Genomic DNA, 17,514 nt, shown 5'->3' on the forward strand with positions numbered 1-17,514 from the left:
AACAAAAATTAAATCTGTGCTATAGAATATTAAATACGCAAGCTAGCAAAACTAATCAAATAGTATGTGAGATAAAGAGAGTAGGTATTTATCTTAGATAAATTCTGTTGTATGTGTAATAATATATTATCTATTTATTTCAGATGATACAAATCTACAAGTCATCGTAAGTAAAACATATGTATTGCGATAATAATATAAAAGTAACATATGTTTTAGATCAGACTGTACCACATATCGTTAAAAGACTGTATATATTTACGTTGCATTATATAATATATATGTAATGCAACAATATGTTTAAAAGTATTTACGTAATTAAATATGAAGCAAAGGTCAATGAATAAATGCTCTCTTGTTGAGAAGAATAGGAAAAGAATTAAAAATTTAAATAATTAAAACACTTGGGAAAGAGAAACAATATACTGCTTAGGTTTTATCGCTATGACACATGTTATAGATACTATCAAACATCAGTCTAATTAAAATTACAACATATTTCATTATACAATATATGTATATAAAATTAAGTGCGCGCGCGTACACACACACCTCCACCCACAGACATACGTACATACATTTATTTTTTAAATAATTTATAATTTATGCTATTAAATCATTGTGTGGTAGTATAAAAGTATAGTTCTCATCTTTTTTTTTTCTTTTTACGATGTACTGCTTACAGTTTTAGGAAATAGTTATGATTTCACATTTTTCTGATACATTAATACTTATTTTACATGTTTTTATGATCTTTATATTCGATTGTTCATTTCTAATTATTTATAAAGAAATAAAGTTAAAAAAGAATAATTTTTGCAAAAACTGTTCTTTCTTGAAAAGTATTTAAGATAAGAAGCTCAAAATTTTACTAAATATTCTTTATATGTCAAAATACAATACATATTTTTTCAAAATTTTTATACTAGACTTTTTACAAAAAAAATTACGTGTCTCCTGTATGTGAAGATAGAAATTATACTATATTACATATTTCTAGTATTTTTGTCGTAATAAAAGATCATTCTTTAGTAAATAAGATGCTTTGAATACAAATATGACGTCAAAAAGGATGTATCAAGTTTCCGAGAAAGAAAGGATTAAATTCCCTGCTAAAATCGCATTTTTTATCATTTTCATAAATTTATAATGCATGAATTAGATAATACCTTTGAGACTTTCACAAGTATTTTCTTCAGAAATATCAAAGTTTTATCATCGCGTCTTGATCCATTGCTAGTGCCTGATAAAGTAAACGGCAAGGTTCACGAAACGTTAGCATTGGCACAAAATCACGACACAAACTAGATATTTCAACAGTTAGGAAATTTCGATAATGAAACTTAGACCTTTATCTTTCTGTTAACACTCTGAAAACTCTTTGTGTATGTGACATATACTTATTCAGTCTATTAATTTACCTCTATATAGCAGTTATATTGGATCTATACTATTTAGAATTACTAAAATCTGATTTTAGATTTGTAATCAGCGACCCAAAAAATTGCAAGATTCCATAAAAATCTGTTTAGAAAATTATACCACACAAAAGGATTAACATATAGATTTGTTTAAAAAAAAAAAAAAAGTTCTATACATGTATTATATGACTGAACTTTTATTTATAAAGATTAATAAGTTTGTTAAATTAATATGTTGTATTATATTTGTAATATTAATATAATTAAAAATGTACATTGAGATAAGGCTCAATATGTTTTTAAAACAAATAATATAGAGAAAGAGGGCAATGAGCCAATAATATCGTTAAAATCTTTTTAAATTATAATCTAATATATTGCGAAGAATATCACGTAATTATGGCGTTTCGTCCCAGCTTCCACTACTGGACTCATCAGTAAGGTATTGTAGTGGAAGCCTACCTTAGACGCCTGTTTTAAGTTATTAGAAATATTCGCAAAAATAGATCCAGTTATAGAATATTCGCAAAAATTCTCGCAAGTGCTTGGAAAGGCGTATATCTGTATATATAGATTCTCGATCTAATAACTTAAAACAGGCGTCTAAGGTAGGCTTCTACTACAATACCTTACTGATGAGTCCAGTAGTGGAAGCTGGGACGAAACGCCATAATTACGTGATATTCTCTTCGCAATATATTAGATTATAATTTAAAAAGATTTTAACGATATTATTGGCTCATTGCCCTCTTTCTCTATATTATTAATATAATTACTTTTATTTGGAATGAAAGCAATAGTTTTACGATAGAAAGGAGTATTATTACGTGTTACAGTTATTTGTAACATTGCATTAAACATGAAATATAGAGATAACATGTGCGTGCGCGGGCGACACACACACACACACACAAAATGGACATAATTAATAATTGTATTCTATGGCAAATGTAATTACATTCTCTAGATGAGAAAATGTGCAAAATTTTTATTCTGTCTAGTCAAAAATGCATAGACATTAATGAAAGGAATTCATGGAAAAAGTATAGTATATTTAACTTGAATATTCTATCGTTTACTGTAGAATCGGCGAGCGATGCTTAAATAAATCAGATTTCGATATATTTTTTCAATAGCCAGTACTCTTAGTATTATTCTATCTATGCATATCTTTGGTCTTCCTCAATAATTATGCGTACGTACGCATTAATTATATATGTAATACAATACCTATTTTACTATTTACTATCAATCATGTCTTCCCAATTGTAGCATGTCCTAGATATATGCCGATATATTATATATAATAATGTTCTTATATATTAGAATTAATTAGAATGTTACATTTTAATGATTGTACTTTTAAATATGTACATTTGTAAATCAGAATTAGAAAGTGTGTACGTCCATTGTGCCTGTCTTTGTATCGTGATTCGTGAATGATACAAAATAAGACAATCTGCGAAAAAAGAGCAACAAATACATTTTAAAGAAAATTTCATGTAAATTTTGCTTTGTTATAAATATGATTAGACATATCAAATTGAATAGTTTTGCAGGGTAATATCTAGTGTAGATGTGGATTATAAGTAATCTTTAAGAAGACTAGAGTATGTACATACATAGTTGTATTTATTGCAACATACATATATGTTATGTCGCAGAATGTAAGACATCAAATAAATTTCTATGCCTTTATTTCATGTATTTTACATACGAAAGATCTAACATTAGAGATATAAAGACAAAAATAGTAATAATATACATATAATTGAAATATATGTATTCTCTAAGTTATAACTGTGGACAGGTCCTCTTATAAAGTGCTCTTAAGATACTCATCAAATAGAAATACGGAAAGGGATGCATCACGCTCTTCAAGCATATTTTTAAGGTCATTTGAATAACCTGCTAGACGTCTCACACGTTCGGACAACGATTCCATGAAATGTTCCTCAATGTAATGAGCAACAGCTGCATCTTGTTTAGCATGATGCTGTGCTTGAGTATGAATACGTAACGCTTCTTCGGCAAGTTGCTTCTGACTGTCAAGTGCTTTAGCCAGACTATTCAATTCAGTTAATTCCAATACTTTGCTATCCTTGATCTATAAATGATATTAATGAAACTTTCCGTATAAGTGGAAGATGAACTAAAACAAATAAATGATACACTCACAGGTTTCTTGGAACGTGGGAGCTGATTGAGATCCATCCTGCCACCACGATGTGCGATATATTTGATCAAGTCTATCGCTTCTTCCCACGATTTATCTGAAAGTTTGCGATAAAGTCCCTTAAATCCGTCTCGATTTGCTTCGTAATTTCCGAAATGCGTAGACATCAGAAGAAATTCAAAACTTGTTTCGATATTAGCGTTTGCGTATGCCTGCAGCTCAGCCTGAAGAGTATCGATAGCTCCATATTTGGCATTACAGTTTGATATTAATCCACCATCTAGAAGCATCGCGATAAGAAGGAATTCTTTCTTGAAAGATTACGCGCTTCCGAAATGTGTATACACACACACACACGTTTTAATTAACACGAAAAAAGTTGAGGATTAGATGCTAGGATTAAACAAATAACGCAATTGTACTATTACAGTAATTTAGTAAGGTATAGCACTCTGAAAGGTAATGCAAATATTTTTTTAAAAACAATTTCATGCAAACAAGTATCCTGCACATACTTTTGGGATTGGTGCTGCAGGCACTTTCAATGTCGGTATAACAGTATTCTCCGGACACGGCCAGGAAAAGAAGAGATAATACTCCGAAGACCAACATCATTGCTGAAATTCAATAGATTAGAAAAATAAATATTTTTCTAGATATACAAGCCCACATGGAATTTAATATATTGTTAATACAAATACGAATAACAGTCTAACTGGATCTTTGTTGCTTAAATAATTTCGCGTGATTTTATATATTGATATAATACAATATATATATATATATATATATAGCCTTTCTAAACTGCGCGCCGAACAATTGTCGGTCTTGAAACGCAACTGTAATAATAAACTACCGCAGGTACTATCACGAATTAAATTGATTAACAATTCAATAATTAATTTGATGGTTTTTTAGCATCTTATATTGATGTTAAACTATATTAAAATCTGAAAATAATAATTCTTATTGCAAAAAATTACTTCGGCCGGGAGTCGAACCCGGATCGCCTGCTTTAGCGCGCAACTGTCCTAGCCAATTAGACAGTCTATTGACAACAACACGAATGCTAACGATAACCGTGTCCTTGCATTGTTTTGAAGAAATAGAGATATACCTACTCAGTATTTAACTGACACAAAAAGAATCGAAGCTACCGACAAGTAAACCTACCCAAGTGTGACACTCCGATTTCGAATTTTTAGTATGTTGTTCTGCAGACAAAAATAAGCGATATGTATTTTTTTATATGTGCCCATACGTACTTTCAAGGGGTGAAACATCCCATTGAAAAAAATAAGTTTTTCTCTTTCGAAGTGAACTCTTAAAACCATTCAATTTTCATTCTACAAATTTTTTTCTACCTCTTATAACTTGGAAGATATTCGCTTCAAAAGAGAAAAATTGATTTTTTTTTCAAAGGGGAGTTTCATTAAAAGTGCGTATGGACACGTATAAAAAAATACGTGTCGCTTATTTTTGTCTGGAGAACAACATACTAAAAACTCATGAAAATCAGAGTGTCGCACTTGGATAGGTTTATTTGTAAGATACCGGTTGAATGATTGTTGTGAAATTCGTAACATAAGAATAGATAAGAATATTTCACAACGCGTATCTTTCTCTCGGAAAGTATAAGACACGTGCCGTGCGACTGCTCGTGGTGTACTCCGGACTCTGCGACGTAGACGTAACTAATATAGCGTGCGCAATATGACGTGCAATACGTATAGTAGAAGAGAGTGAAGAATGAAAAAACGCAACGAGTCCTTTTTACAGAGTATCTCTTATTGTATACGTTACGTACGTGCAGAAGGGAATTGATGCAAGCTTGAATGATGTTCTCACCGCGAACGGTTTGTGCCAACGTTCGATGGGAAGCAACGTGAATACTCTCGCTTCGACGTTCCTTCGACAATGAACGTTGTCCTGAACGCCGAGATGGGAGTTTCACTGTGTTTTTCACAGTTCACTGGGCAACAGCAATGAGTCAGCTGACGGGGGGCGGAGCGACGCAAGCGCAAGTCACGCGAGGGAGCTAGTGGGACAGGAAACGCGATAGACGAAAGCCAATGAAAGTAGTGGATTTCATCATTCTTGTTATCGTCAGTTATCGTCGTCATTGTCGTTCGTCCACGTTTGCATCGGTTTCGTCGTTCGATTATCCCCATCTGTAGTAAAGTGCGAATGTCCCGCGTTCGTCGTACGATCTACGACATTGTCGTTAGGTGATCAATGGTAGCCAGACGCATTTAGTAGCCGCTGCTCAGCCGCGCTTTCTTATCTAGCTTCGACGAAGGCAGCCTTCTATACCAGTGCGTATAAAGGTTACTTCTGACCGAGGTGAACGATCTGCCGCGCGTCTCCAGACCACGCCAGTCGCCTCTTTCCTCGGGATTCTAGAACTTCAGCCCTGGTAACTGCTCCTTCTCGGTTGCATCACGATGACGAGGCTGCTCTACGTCCTTTTCATCTTGGCCTGCATCAATGGCACCTTCGGAGACGGGCTCAAGTGTAAGTTTCCAATGGTTTGCAATCGACATGCGTAAGTTCCCCCCTCCCCGCCCCCTCTTCTCCCAGCATTGCTTGGCATTGCTCTTCGCGTTGTTTGGTCCTCTTCTCTCCGATGTAGAAAAACTGCTTTCATCATTTGATCACATCTTGAAGTGGAATGAGGTGAAAATTATCAGAGTGAGCAAATTCTCGAGATATTAATTAATGTGAGTTATTCTAGTGGGTTCATTCACTTTTGTAATTTTCACTTCGTCGTTTCCAAATTGATCCCAAAATACGACGAGAAGTACTCTGACTTTTGCACGCCTCGCGTGAAAAATAATGGTTCCGCGTTAAAAACAGTAAGCATGTGAATGCAATCAATAGTTTATTTTGATTGATCACTGTGACCTTTGAAAGTCGTCCAAGCTCTTTCCATTGACTTGCTGGGCCCGTTTGTATCTGTTCTACCAATGATAAGATTATATCTCGGTTTATCTTTTTCTAATTCTTCTGTTTCCTTTCCAAATTTGACTCACTCTGATAAAACAAATCACTTCTATTATTACTTTCTATCTTTTCAAATTAACTACCTATATTTGTATAATAATAAAGAACAAAAATAATATTATATATAATATGTACATTTGTGATTAGACACGCATATTATACTTATTGTATAAATATAAAATCTTGAAAGAAATTTCAACACTATATTTTGTTCTATATACATAATATACGGACATAAATGATTTTCAATTGTTTTATTAAATGTATCAAGGGAATAGTCTCTGTCTCTTCTTTCTCATTCTCGGATATTGCACAATTGACTAAGGAAACAATAAAATATTTATGTATAAGCATCAACTAGGAGACGTACAAATTATGCTAAATCATGCTCAATGAAATGTACGAATTATGAAATTGAAATAAACGTATTTCTTAATGATAAATTTAAGTATAGTCTTGCAGTCATGTTCTTTAAAAGTTAGTAACAAGGAAACACATTTGATCTTTGTGACACATGTACATACGTCATGGTTTTTTCTATTTGTGTATGTGTGTGTTATCTGTATTATTTTTATCCACAGATGACATAATTTAATCAAAACTTGTTTTTATGACGACCCGATTTGATATTACCAATATTATTGCTTTGTTAAGTACATGTATAAATGAAGATTAGAGTCGTCAGAGAAAATCGTTTGCAGAAAATGGACAGAACTATTATCAGTACACAATAAAGAGAGCTGTATAGTCACTTTCGATACACAATAGGTTCAGACTGTGGTCTTTTGTGACATCTATGTGACTCGACGATCATGAAAATTTCTACTTATTTAAAATTTACATATGTAAATTTTATTTAAAAATGTGAAAAAGGTGTCTTTTCACTTCGTCAGTAGAGGAAGAAAATTTAATTAGTCTTGTAGAAAAGATTTTTTTTACTTATAATCATGACAGTTTAATCAAATGATTAATTCTTATCAAGCATATGTTGCATATATACTTATCTCTTCATCATTGAATCGACCTTGTTTTGCACAAAGATAGACTTTGATGACAAGTCGCGATGGGGATGTATACATACCGATTTCAAAGTCCGTCTCAATCTATATGACTCATCCTCACTGACGTCTCTGCTACATCTATGCTACGTGTGATACAAGTTCATTATGATAAGTGATGATTCGATCCTAATTCATTTGCGTATTTTCAGTAAAATATATTTAATTCTATTGCATTCTAATACAAAAGCAATTATAATTTATAACTATTGTTATATCATTTTAAATTATACATGAGATATTTTTTAGAAATTAATTTATAACATAAGCATTAATAACAATTAATATATATTATGATTAAGAATAATTTTTTTTCCAACGCGCGTAAAAAAGTAGAAATAAAAATATCAATAAAAATAGAAATAATATTACACAAAAAGTAACTTGTGATTATTCTTATAATGTTAATCATTTACTGCTAACAGATGCTATCCACATTATAAGCGATCAGTCACGCATCAATAAAATACTTGATCTTTTTGATAACTGAGTGATAAGTAATACGTGTGTTTTTGTTATCTATTTATTAAAAGATGAGTTATCACGCAATATAGTAGACAAATTTCATCATAGACAATTAAATTCAATAAGGCTTGTATTTGTACATATAATAATTAATCATTTTACATCTCTTTAGGTCTTCTTAAACCTGCTGATATACCAACATCATGGATAGACATGACTGATCCATGCACGAAACTCATGGAGTCTCAAGTTAAAACTGAAATGGAAGCTGCTATGAAATATCTTGCGATGGTACATAGAATAGTCTGCTTGCGCTAATATATATTTTTCTCTCTCCTCTCTTATTCAATAATATATACAGTGTAATCTCTACAACCTGTTAAATTATAATAACTTAAACAGATTAACTAGTAATACCATTGAGACATTTAATTTTTCATTATATAGGGTGCCCACTTTGCACGTGATACTATAAATCGTCCAGGCTTTAGCAAGTTCTTTTTTGAAAGTGCGAGCGAAGAGAGAGAGCATGCGATAAAGATCATCGAATATTTACTAATGCGTGGACAACTTACAAATGATGTCAGCAAACTTCTCAAGTATTCTTTGGTGAGTGTTCTACTTTTCACGAGTAAATACAACTCGCACAAATAGTTTTGAATATTAAGTAAAGATGGTGAAAAAATAAAAAAAAAATGTAAACAGTAACGCGATTTTTCTCTCATTATCATACAGACTACCAATAATACAAATCCGATACGCCAGGAGTGGAATACTGGAGAAGAAGCTCTCACTGATGCTTTGAAATTGGAGGCTCAAGTTACGCGTAGTATTCGTGATATAATCATAACGTGCGAAACTCCAAAAACATCTTCTTTCAATGATTATCATGTGAGCATTGTTTAAAAAAACAATTAATCATATATATATCAAATTTTGGAAAGAGAGGTGGCCCGCTTGACACGAAATGTCTTATATATATAAATTACTCACTGTTCGTGTCATAATTGTTTGCAGTTGGTCGACTACCTCATTACCGATTTCTTAGAGGAACAATATAAAGGACAACGCGACCTCGCAGGCAAAATCTCAGTGTTGGGTAAAATGATACAAGCGCACGGACCTTTGGCAGAATTTTTATTCGATAAGAAATTATTGAGTGGTGAAGTCTAAGTGTTTTGGTGACATCAAAAAATATATACTGAAATTTATAGCTCAATCTATAAATTTCTCTTTTCTATAAATACATAAAATTTATAAAATTATAATGGCCACATTTAGGATACATTATATAATTCAGATTATTACCATGTACAATCTTGTTTATATTTTATTGTAGAAAGATATATAATTAACAATTTTTGTTTATCGAGCATATTTCTAAATGTGGCCTGTAATATTATAAGAGTATGCAAAGCATAATGTTTGTTAATCTATAACAAGTATATTATCCTTGATAAATACATAAATAAATAAATAAACATTATTTTGAGATGCTGCATTATTTGATTATTGTACTTACACATTAATTAAACATAGAAATTAATCTGTAAATTATAACTGTGTCAGAGAGAGAGAGAGAGAGAGAGAGAGAGAGAGAGAGAGAGAGGGAGAGAGAGGGGGGGGGAGGGAGGGAGGGAGGGAGGGAGAGATGATAGAGCTTATGAAAGAAATTTGATAAAAAATTTTTCCTGTTTTTTATTTTTTTAATCGTTATACTATAATTATGTGCAAGATACATGATATGAATAATTTGTTAAAATGGCAAATATTTTCATGATAATATTGTAATTAAATTTTATAATTACTTACACATATACTTACACAAGTATGTACTTATACAAAACATTATAAATCTTTTATAAAGTATCTTGTATACAGTTAATTATTCAATTAACTTTTTGAGAGAATTGGTATAATAAATTTATATATAAGTACATATATTTAAGATATTTCTTAAGATAATAACTATTGTGTATCACCATGATGTGGATTATCACCTTTTTGCGTTCTTTCTCTTATTCATTAATTCTCAACATTTTATTTAATAAAATTATTACTGTTTTACTGCCAAAAATTTACAATGACTACCTAATTTGACGATTTTATTGACTCGCAACATTACGATATGATACAGGACATGAAGAATACTAAAAACCATATATATTTTATAGATTTCCGATAATTTTACAATTATAATGTATTTACTGTAACATTGAGAATGACTCGACCGGCGTCGAAACGTTTGTTATATATTATTCTTATTATATTTTTAAATTAAACGTTCTTTTATTATATAACTGACTCCTAGCTCTTCAATTGTTCTAATTTGTTTTATTCTTACAGAGCCTATATTATTATTTTATTATTTTATATGTGTTCTGGTAAAATTGTGTAATATTAAAAAAAATATTTCAAGTATTATTTAACTCGTATTCTCTTACCCATAGAGATAGTCAAGGCTGCGCAAAATAAAAGGAACAGAAAACAGTGAATAAAAATTTCAACCTATCAGAAATCATATACTGTGGAATAAACAGTATTTATTCCATAGTACGTGATTTCTGAGTAGCGTATAGCGCAAACTGCCCGCCATTTTTGACATATACAACACGGTGCGAAATATGAACGAGATAAAGTTTGTCTCTATAGGAGAAAAAAAGGAAAAAAGATGAACTGGTGTGCAAAAGTTCAGCTAAAAAGAACAGGTCTATAGGCTGCCTTCACTATATATGTGAAAATCGAGATAACGCACCCCTGCTTTCCAATTTTTTCACAGTGTATAGTCTTTATCTAATTAGTTCCACCTTTATTTACTATCCAATCAAAAATAGAACAAATTTAACCAGACTCTTACTTCTATAGGAACACTAGTTTCAGTGTAATCTGGAGAATTTTTCGTAGCTACATGCTGCATTTGGTAGAATATTTGATTTGCTTTCTAAACGAAAACGCGTGTCTCCGTTACTTTCAGTAATAATAATTTAAAAATTCGGATCAAGATTGATGTCAATATAATATCGTATAGTATAGAGAGATAATTAATTTGAGAAGAAGAAGGTTGAGTGATAATAATCGAGAGATTTATCTCTTACTAAATGGTTTTATTTTGTGAATAGTAAAACAAGTGATTGTACCCAAAGAAATTTTATATTCCGAGCTCTATATAGGACTGTATGCATATACATCAAGTAATCATAGTTAGTCTTTGCGGTATAAATAAAGGTATATTATTTATGTATGTATTTATTCTTTAGTTTCACTTATTAATAGCATTATCAAATATATTATTAATCAAAAAAACGCCTTATGTTTAACGATTTGTCATTCTAAGTATTGAATTAAGTATCATACATTTTTTTTACAAGGTATATCTCATTGTTATTACACAATGCAAGCGTAACTGCTGATTGCTTAATTGGCAATACGTGTATCTCGTTGCTGTGGTACTTTTGAGAACATTACTACGACTTTATCAATAATTATGTGCGAGCAACTTATAAACGAATATTATATTAATCTAGAATACGATAAAAACAACAAAGAGGTGAATATGACCGTGACATTGGGTTGGGATGTACGATTTGACCGGATGCGCGCGCGCGCGCGTGTGTGTGTGTGTCGCGTGTTTTGTGAGATCACGCGCATATATCTAAACATGTTCCGAAAGAAGATTAGATTATGAAATATGATATTCAATATTAGAGTGTTTATGAACAAAAAGCTTTATATTTATATTATCAGTAAAGATACTCTTTTTGTCCATATTTTCAGAAAGCACTAACAGAAATATTCAATTTATCTAGAAAAATAAAATTTAAAGACACTGATGATTTTTCAACAAGGTAAATAAACATTTAATTAATCTGAAGTTATATATTACAAGTGACATGGTAAAAATGTAATACTTATTTCCACCCTTAATCATTCTTATTTTTATTTTTATTCGTCAACAGATTTCTTAAAGCAGCATCTATAATAGAGAAAAATGTTTCTCTTTTCAATTCTGTGTGTGAACACGTAGATATAGTTACTACTATCCTTGAATACTTGACAAATTTCGGTGTAAAATTTATGTTTGATATTGAGTTTGGTATGTACATATACGATATTTTTGTCAAGCATATATTTATAAAAATATATTATTTCTGTTTTACTTACAAAGTTATGAATTGTATATATATAAATCACATATTAGATAATTTGATGAGAAATTCTTTCTTCTTGAATTTTTATTTTATTTTCTATAGACAATTTAGACGAAGAATATAATAAAGAAGAAATAATCTTATCGGTAATACTTACAATCTTCAATATATGTACAGAACACAGAGTGCAATTATTTCTAGAAAATACTATCATGTAATTGTGCCTTTTAATTTATTTAACACAAGTCTACTTATATTTTTTATATTATTAGGTGTACAAATTAGTTCGGTCCGTTTTTTGTGTTGGAAAATGCATTTATTTTAAAACAAAATGAATGAACAGATTAATTAAAGTATTGTCCATTGTTGGCTACTATTTTTTCCTATCTCTCAGGCAATTTTTGAATTCCATTTCGAAAAAATGACTCGTCTTTGGAGGTGATCGTTTTTTGGAAAACTAATTTGGACCAAACTAATTTGTACTCCTAATAATATTCTAATATATCATACAACACGTTTGTACACACAGCAATTTTATAGATATATTATTTTTGTTTCAGCAAAAATTCAATACTAAATCAAATTCAATACAATTTTTTGAAAAATGAACTTTTAAGTAAGAATAACATATTTGTGTAATAAAATTATGTTAATTTTTTAATGAAGATTTTTAAATTTTGCATAGATCAAACCAACGAAATGATACTTCTAAAGGATTCGGACCTATACACAGTTATTAACTATTTAATGAGAATGGGAAGTTCTCGCATAAATAGAATTTGGGTCCAAATAACAATTAAGCAGAAATTTTTGTTGCTTATAAAGAAATATTTTCAATGTAAAGACTTTCATATATTTAAATCGATCATTCGTATATTTAAATCAACGAAAGAATTTACATCCCATACGTTATATAATATGAATATAATATCTATATGGTCAGAAGATATTGTATATGCAAGATATTTAGCAACAATTTTAAATGTATGTGTACTAATTAGGTATTTAAAGCAGTATTACAAAGTTTCATAAACATTATTAAAATATATAATTTCCATTGTTAACTCAGAGTAACATTATATTTATAAATATGCATATGGATCTTTATGGTGGTGACATACTTTTACCATATGTAAAAGTATTTAGCAAAATGCATGAAGGATTTAAGCCTACTTTCCATAATAATTCGATACGAGTACCAAATGCAAGCGAAATAAATCTGTCACATGTTCTCAACAAGGAATTTATAACGATCTGTAATTTATTTTATGATGGCGAATGGCACAAACCTGTAAGAAATATGTATTGGAAATGTAGTAACATGTTATGGGCGAATGCAACAAGGTATAAATAATGCATGTGTATTTTTAAATTTTAATTTTTTTTTCTTGGCTTTAAGAAGTTTGATAAAATTTGTACATTAAATGTAATCGATTATCTCTTGTTACAGAGATGATGTTAAGATTTGTTTGAATTCCGCTATAGAAGGATTCAAGATTTGGAAAACTTGGTCAATTACGAATAGAATAGACGTGTTATCTCAAATGATAACAATGCTAAATTATAATAGGTTAGATTATTAAAATTTTATCTACCGATCTATATCCTCTTAATTTTATATAGATTTATATATCTTATATTTACTCTTTGGATATTTTTCAATAATTTGTTTACACTTATTTTTATCTCTTTTGCTCTCTTTAGTAAATTTTCGAAAAACATATCAAAATTCTCCAACTTCACTCGAGCATGGTTACTTTATTCTCAAAATAACAGATTAGAAATAATTCAAAATCGTATTCCAAGAGGCATTATCATTCTCAAGGAAAAATCTGAAGAAATTTTGTTTCTTCGATTGGTACAAATTTTAATTTCCGGCAATTGTGTTATTGTAATAGCTGATAAACATTCCTGTAGTTTGGCACCATATTGCGATATATTTTCAACATCTAAGATACCACGAGGTGTTATAAATTTTCTGTTTAACCAAAATACAAAGGATTTAGAATTAAGTTTATGTGAAACAGATTACGTGAACTATGAAAAACAGTTATTCACATCCAACTTTGACAAAATGTATATGAATCTTACATTATCTAAACAAATTGTATTCTCTCTTAAATAATTTTTTTAACTATTCTGTAAGGGCTACGCAGAATAAAAGAAACAGAGAACAGAGAATAAGAATTTCAACCTATCAGAAATCATATACTGTGAAATAAACAGTGTGTATTCCATAGTACATGATTTCTGATAGGTTGAAATTCTTATTCTCTGTTCCTTTTATTCTGCGCAGCCTAATGCTGGATTCACACTGCATCCGACACACGGAATGCTCGTTATTGGTTCTGCTCTCGTTCCGCGTTACGCTATTCCGCTGCATTAGAGTCCTAGATATCAGAGAAGCGCAACTGGCTTAAGTCAGTATCGCAAAATTACTGAGAAAAGTAATAAAAATGGCGTCGTTTGCAGACGAAATATGATATCCACCAATCGTCTATTAGTCAGCCATTTTTAATACCACTGAATGAATGTCATGATTGGTTGACAATCAGCTAATCAGGACGCGGAACATCGGTTGCGCTTCTCTGATATCTAGGACTCTACGCTGCATGGGTTTGCACCCTTAACTGTCGGTAGGCGTGTAAAAACAGTTAAGCCAGAAACACATAGAAAAACGTAAGGCCGTAAAACGAATCAGTAAGGAAATCATAAAGCGGGGAGCACAGACTTTTGCATAACGCATAAACCATATACATAAAGAATTTGATTGGTCCATTGACTCATGCATAAGAAAATGGGCCAATGAAATTCCTTATGCACATGTTTTATGCGTTATGCAAAAGTGTGTGTTTCTCGCCTAACATTGGATCGCTACCGGCCTTACGATCTCTACTGTGATTGGCCAATTCGCTTACTGATTATGTTTACGGCCTTACGTTTTTCTATGTGCCATGGGCTTTATGGGCCTTCTACAATAAGCCATAAGTCATAAATCGGAAGTAAGAAACTAAAAATTGACGACTGTGATTGGTCCATTTCAAGCTTATGACTTAAGATTTGTGACTTACGGCTTATTGTAGAAGGCCCATTAGGGCTGCACAGAATAAAAGAAACAGAGAACAGAGAATAAGAATTTCAACCTAAGGCTGCGCACAATGGAGGAACAGATATTAGATATTAAAATATTAACCTATCAGAATCGTGTATTTCGGTGTAACTGGTATCTGATAGGTTAATATTTTAATATCTAATATCTGTTCCTCCATTGTGCGCAGCCTTAGAAATCATGTACTACCTACATACTATGGAATACACACTGTGAATACACACTAAGAGCACTAGGAGTTAAGCGCAGATAACTTTACGCAAACGCTGATATATTATCAAACAAAACTTGTTTATTATAATAATTGTGCTTATATGTTTCGGCTCATTTTTTAGTCTTCTTCAAATACAATGCAAATTACATAAATAAATTATAAATAAAAAATAATAAAAGGATCAAGTGATGTTTAATCACAGTGAGCTCCCCCACAACCAAAAATAAAATCTGATGTTAATTCCATCTTACAGAACATATTAATATAAAAAGAAATAATTAAAGAAAAAAAAGAGAGAAATTAATAGTATGCTGAAATTCTGGGTTAATTTCGAAAATAGACTTATCATAATTGCAATTATTCTACCGGGAGTGAGGAGGCTCACAATGTTCACAACGATACCGTACCGCAAACATTCTCAATATTCAAAAACCGATCTTTAAAATAATTTAGGCCAATCAGTCTCAGATACAGTGAGTCACTTCAATCCTGTTTTCTGATTGGTTGCAGATTCGTCGTATGACGAAAATCGGATGCAGTGTGAATCCAGCTGAATCCTACATAAAGCCCATTCTACATTGGTCGTATCGTAGCATCGTATTGCTGGATTCACATTGCATCCGATTTTCGTCGTACGACGACTCTGCAACCAATCAAAAAAACCGTATCATCGATACGAAGTAAAATTTTGTTTTCTGGGCCGGGATTCTCTAAACGTTTTAGCGATGATTGTCGCTATTGTTAACTAGCGACAGCCAATGAGAGTCGCGCTTTCTTTTAGGATTGTCCTGCCATTGGCTGTCGCTAGTTAACGATAGCGACCATCATCGATAAAACGTTTAAGAGAATCCCGCAACTGATTGGTTTCAGAGTCGTCGTACGACGAAAATCGGATGCAGTGTGAATCCAGCATAAGCGTCGTGAGACTTTAAATTGACACATCGGATTGGCTGTTGCAACAAATTTGTGACCTGCGATGCCTACGATACGATCAATGTAGAATGGGCTTAATAAGGCCTGTTCTTTTTGGCTGAACTTTTGCACAATCAAAATCATCTTTTGGTCAATCACGTAACTTTTTCTCTAGGGCGGAAACGTGAAAAGTGAAAACTTTTATGAATGTATGTATGAACATATACACACATCATGCAAAAAATTTTCACTTTTCACGTTTCCGCCCTAGGGGAAAAAGTACGTGATTGACCTCTGTGCCTGTATTCTGTAACTCGTTAAGGCAGTTAACGACATTGTTGCGCAGCTTTTTATACCATAATAGGCCTTCTACAATAAGCCATAAGTCATAAATCGGAAGTAAGAAACTAAACATTAACGACTGTGATTGGTCCATTTCTAGCTTATGACTTATGATTTGTGACTTACGGCTTATTGTAGAAGGCCCATAAGATATCTGCGCAACGATGTCGTTAACTGCCTTAACGAGTTACAGAATACAGGGGCTGGACAGAATAAAAAGAAAGATAAACTGGTGCAAAAGTTCAGCCAAAAAGGACAAAGATTGATATGTCGCACTAATGCCTAGTTCACACTGGATGCGATGGGCGATGAACGACGAGCGATATCCAATAAAAGCTTTGCTTTAGCTCACACGACGATGTAAAGCAGAGTTCTTATTGGTTATCGCTCATCGCGCCTAGTGTGAACTAGGCATAAGGGTGCAGTCACATGGAGCAACATGGAGTCAGAAATAGCGGAACGGAACAACAACGGAAAAGGCAAATGGAAGGGGTTAACCAATGCCCAATTAGCATACCATATTTAAGAAACATTGGGCGAGTTCAAGACGACAAAGCGGCTAGGTACGCTTGCCGAGCGATCGAGTATGATTGGTTGGATCTATAAGTAATAACCAATTATATTCAATCGCTCGGCAAGCATACCTAGCCGCTTTGCCGTCTTGAA

The 17,514-nt window shown here is 31.9% G+C and overlaps 2 protein-coding genes across 3 annotated transcripts; one reads left to right on the forward strand and one right to left on the reverse strand.

Annotated features, from left to right (window-relative positions):
- Window positions 1–3,101: 3,101 nt before the first annotated feature.
- On the reverse strand, window positions 3,102–5,564 carry Fer2LCH (ferritin 2 light chain). Of its 2 annotated transcripts, none has more exons than XM_018548855.1 (4): window positions 5,405–5,564; window positions 4,113–4,214; window positions 3,600–3,877; window positions 3,102–3,528 (listed from the first exon to the last, which is right to left on the reverse strand). In XM_018548855.1, exons 2-4 carry the CDS (start codon window positions 4,210–4,212, stop codon window positions 3,238–3,240), a joined length of 669 nt encoding a protein of 222 aa, XP_018404357.1. In that variant the 5' UTR covers window positions 4,213–4,214; window positions 5,405–5,564; the 3' UTR covers window positions 3,102–3,237. The 2 variants fall into 2 exon arrangements, with proteins under 2 accessions (XP_018404357.1, XP_018404358.1); XM_018548856.1 differs by lacking the exon at window positions 5,405–5,564 and adding an exon at window positions 4,719–4,737.
- A 186-nt stretch (window positions 5,565–5,750) lies between these two features.
- Window positions 5,751–9,609, forward strand: Fer1HCH (ferritin 1 heavy chain). The gene is made up of 5 exons (XM_018548857.1): window positions 5,751–6,111; window positions 8,296–8,414; window positions 8,571–8,732; window positions 8,859–9,014; window positions 9,141–9,609. Exons 1-5 carry the CDS (start codon window positions 6,042–6,044, stop codon window positions 9,294–9,296), a joined length of 663 nt encoding a protein of 220 aa, XP_018404359.1. The 5' UTR covers window positions 5,751–6,041; the 3' UTR covers window positions 9,297–9,609.
- Window positions 9,610–17,514: the final 7,905 nt, after the last annotated feature.

The sequence above is a fragment of the Cyphomyrmex costatus genome, unplaced genomic scaffold (genome assembly GCF_001594065.2).
Source record: "Cyphomyrmex costatus isolate MS0001 unplaced genomic scaffold, Ccosl1.0 scaffold75, whole genome shotgun sequence".
Lineage (NCBI taxonomy): Eukaryota > Metazoa > Arthropoda > Insecta > Hymenoptera > Formicidae > Cyphomyrmex > Cyphomyrmex costatus.

Excerpts from the sequence above, each read along its gene's own strand:
- Fer2LCH (XM_018548855.1), bottom strand. The coding sequence starts at position 4,212 with ATGATGTTGGTCTTCGGAGTATTATCTCTTCTTTTCCTGGCCGTGTCC. Across the intron at positions 3,878-4,112 it reads CTGCAGCACCAATCCCAAAA|ATGGTGGATTAATATCAAAC; the intron begins GTATGTGCAGGA and ends CGATGCTTCTAG. Across the intron at positions 3,529-3,599 it reads TCCCACGTTCCAAGAAACCT|ATCAAGGATAGCAAAGTATT; the intron begins GTGAGTGTATCA and ends TATCATTTATAG.
- Fer1HCH (XM_018548857.1), top strand. The coding sequence starts at position 6,042 with ATGACGAGGCTGCTCTACGTCCTTTTCATCTTGGCCTGCATCAATGGC. Across the intron at positions 6,112-8,295 it reads CTTCGGAGACGGGCTCAAGT|GTCTTCTTAAACCTGCTGAT; the intron begins GTAAGTTTCCAA and ends ACATCTCTTTAG. Across the intron at positions 8,733-8,858 it reads AACTTCTCAAGTATTCTTTG|ACTACCAATAATACAAATCC; the intron begins GTGAGTGTTCTA and ends ATTATCATACAG.